A 3373-nucleotide genomic window follows, 5' to 3' on the forward strand; every position below is an offset into this window, starting at 1 on the left:
ACTTAACCTCTCTGAACCAAGCTGTTTCCGATGGGAAATTTGAATTTTAATGCGCACCTTCCCAGATCATTACAAAGATTGAACCAGGTCGTTCTTCTCCGCACATGGTAAACATTCATTGAAGACTAACTCCTAGTATTAATAATACTGCAATAGCAGTAGCGGAAAAACAAGGAATCGTCTGGATATAAGCCTTCGAGTAAAATAGCATCATCTTGCACAGTGACGTCTTCTGTTGCCCACCGTGCTGGTTAGCTGCCTCGTGTGTTCTACTGAAAAGCACTCTGCTATTTACTAAGTCTTTACATGTTGACAAATACCCTACCTGGAAACCAGCATGTGATTATGAGTAAGGATATTTCAATATCCCCAGATATATGCACAAAACCACTGGGGAAAAACACATACACAAAATATTCTGCAGACACTACATATTTTAAGAACGGGAAATATAAAGCAAGAGCCTTTTATCAGCAGAGTGGTGATGAGATCTTGGAAAGCAATCACGACAATAAGAGAAGGACCGATCCTCTTACCCTTCTTCTTCTCTAAATCTGTTTGGTAAATGCAGAATATTAGAAACTCAGTTGTTGTCCCAGGGTGTCACCATTCATACATTCTAAGGTGACTTTTTCCCACTGGTTCTAAACAGTGTGCGTCGTGGGGCGGGGGGCAGGGGGGGGTGGATACTATGGAAGGTTTCTCAAAGTGGAGGGGATTCTAAAATATCCCTGTCCACGACAAATGATTGCTTTTCACACAGGATGGACAGAAAACAGGAGGAGCCTTAAAGTGAAGGGCCAATTCTTCAGAAACCAAAGGAACAGGCCCGAGATGTATTTAAAGTAATCAACGGGTTTTATTTCCTGGAACTGAAATAGTTCAGCTCTCAACTTCCAAAGCTACAGTCAACAATTTTTCATCAGAGCCCAAGAGAGAAGGGCAAGGGTGAAAGAGACAACAGACAAGAGAGGCATCCAGAGAGAGTGGAGGAAGAGGCTGGCAGGGGGCACTTAGCCCTCTCTCTTCTCAGGAAGTTACATTTCAGGTCTGGTGACAATGCTGGGGGGTGGGATAGGAGGCAGATTGTGGGATGTGGATGGAAAATGGCACCTGCCAAGGAACACCAAAGCCTTAACTACAAAAAGAAAGTCATCAAACCCCAACGGAAAGAGAACGTCCTAGTCCATCTCAGACCTGGGGTAAACCATGGCAGAGCGGCAAGCTGACTGAAGACGTCGCCAGGGTAGTTCATTTTTGAAAAATAAAAAATAAAATTCTTTGCATTAAAAATTAGGTTTCCTAAACAACGTGCCTTTTGTTTTATGCCTGAGTGATACAGATGACTGTAGGGTGGCCTTGAGGCTGTGGGGAGAGGGAAAAGGGGTGGCCAGGAGTCTCCCCGGAACATTCCAGTAGCCCAGACATCTGAATGGGGATAGATGTTCCTCACTGCTCCCTTCCAAAGAGCTGGGCAAAGCTGACCCTTCCCACCTCACAAACAACTTGGAAGCTCTCAAATTATTTGGTGAAAAAACGACAAATCCCTGGGTCAGCAAAAGGGGAGACCCAGATGGGAGACAGGACCTCCCACCTTGGGGGAATGCGAGCTGCTGGGTATAACAGGCATGGGGGGGGGGGGCAGGGCAGGAGCTCTGGAAGACGGCCACCCACTACCAGCCCAGTTTGAGGACTGCCCCTTCCCAGCCCCTGGAAGTCCCCCTCCGCAACCACCCATGCTCTGTATCCTGCACCCCTTCCCCTCCTACCCCTGATTCCAACGCAGAGGTCCAGAATGCCCCGGGGAGGGAGAGAGGGTGCAAACGGCAGGTCCACGCCCCAACTGAAACCTTAGGAAACAGTTCCAGGCCGGGAGGGGCGCGGTGGGCTCAGCTCAACCCCGGAGGGGGTGGGGGTGGGGGTGGAAGTCCTGGCTCTGATCACAGGGGTGCCGGGGGCCAGGTGGCCTGCCCCTCCAGGTCAACCCCAGGGCCGGGCGCGGTTGGTGGGGGGGAAGGGGTTGGACGGAGGAGGAGAGCGGGTGGGGGGTGGGGGAGGCGTCCCAGTTCGTAGGCCGTGGCCAGTTTCCCCAGTTAACAGCCAGGCCGCAGCAGGAACGGGGTGGGGGCTCTTCTCCAAACCGGTGACTACAGGCTCTCGCGCTCTGCGACGCCCGGGGCCTGCGCCTCCGCGGCCGCGGCCTCTCCCGGCTGCTCGGGCCCCTCCGCGGGCGGTGCCTGGGCCGGGCCCGGCTCGGGGGCGGTGGCGCCGCCGATCTCCAGCTCCACGAGGGGCGGCGGCGCGGCTTCCCCGGCGGCCTCGGCCTCCTCCTCCTCCTCCTCCTCCGGCGGCGGCGGCGGCTGCTCCCCTACCGGCTCGGCCTCCCGGGGCTCGGCCTCTCGGGGACGTTTGGGGGAGCCCTCCGGCAGCTCCCCCGCGCTCCTCTTGGGCGCCGCCTGCTCCGCGGCCTGCTCGGCCTGCGCGTCGCCGCCCGCCTTCCCCTGCGGGTCGCCGCGGCCTGCGGTGGCGTCCGCGCCGGCCTCCGGCCGCGGCCCGGGCCAGTCGGCGCCGGCCTGCCCCCGGGCCAGCTGGTAGTCGGCGGCCTGGACGGTGGGGTTGTTCTCGATCTCCCACAGCCCCGCGCTGAAGCCCCTCCTCTTGTTGGGCTTGCCGAACTTCTCCTTGGACTCCTCGTACGGGAACAGGTGCTTGGGGCCCAGGAAGGCCGTCTCGTGGGTGCCGAAGAAGAACACCTGGTACCGGTTAGGCTCGGCCATGTGCTCGATCCTGGCGGGCCAGTGGGCGTAGCCCTTCAGCTTGGCGAACACCAGGTCGCCGCTCTTGTACTTGGGCCGGCAGTAGCGCGACATGGCGGGGGTGCGGACCCGGCCTCGGAGGAGGCCCCGGCGGCGCCCCACGACGCGAGCGGGTGGCGGCCGCTGGGCTGGGTGCGCGCGCCCCGCGAGGGCCCCCGCGCGCGCGCGCGCCGACGCGCGCAACGCCCCGCGCCCTGAGAAGGTTCTAGCGCGAAGAGTGCATTATCTCCGAGACCCCAGTGTGGGCGCCGTGGTTTCTAGAATGATAGAGCTGACAGGTCGGATGGCCGGGTGGCCCGGGGCCCATCGGTCTGTAGAGCACTTGGGCCGTAAAGGTTGCGCGGGTCACGCTGTGTGCAGGAGGAGCCTGGGAAGGGTGACGTGGGGCAGTGTTGGGAGAACGCAGTGACACGATGAGAGCGTGTTCGCGGGGAAACCGGTAACAGGCTAGTGCAAACTCGAGGTATCCACGTGGGTCCTGATCTCAGCACAGCAAACTCCACCCTTGCCTCAGGAGCCATTGATGGCGTGGTGGGGTCAGAGGCTTCCCTCCTAAT

General features: G+C 58.6%; 1 protein-coding gene across 1 annotated transcript; it reads right to left on the reverse strand.

Moving 5' to 3' along the window:
* Positions 1-839: 839 nt before the first annotated feature.
* Positions 840-2960, reverse strand: HDGFL1 (HDGF like 1). The gene has a single exon (XM_042985608.1). The coding sequence runs from the start codon at positions 2868-2870 to the stop codon at positions 2148-2150; it is 723 nt and encodes a 240-aa protein (XP_042841542.1). The 5' UTR covers positions 2871-2960; the 3' UTR covers positions 840-2147.
* Positions 2961-3373: the final 413 nt, after the last annotated feature.

This window comes from Panthera tigris, chromosome B2 (genome assembly GCF_018350195.1).
Source record: "Panthera tigris isolate Pti1 chromosome B2, P.tigris_Pti1_mat1.1, whole genome shotgun sequence".
NCBI lineage: Eukaryota > Metazoa > Chordata > Mammalia > Carnivora > Felidae > Panthera > Panthera tigris.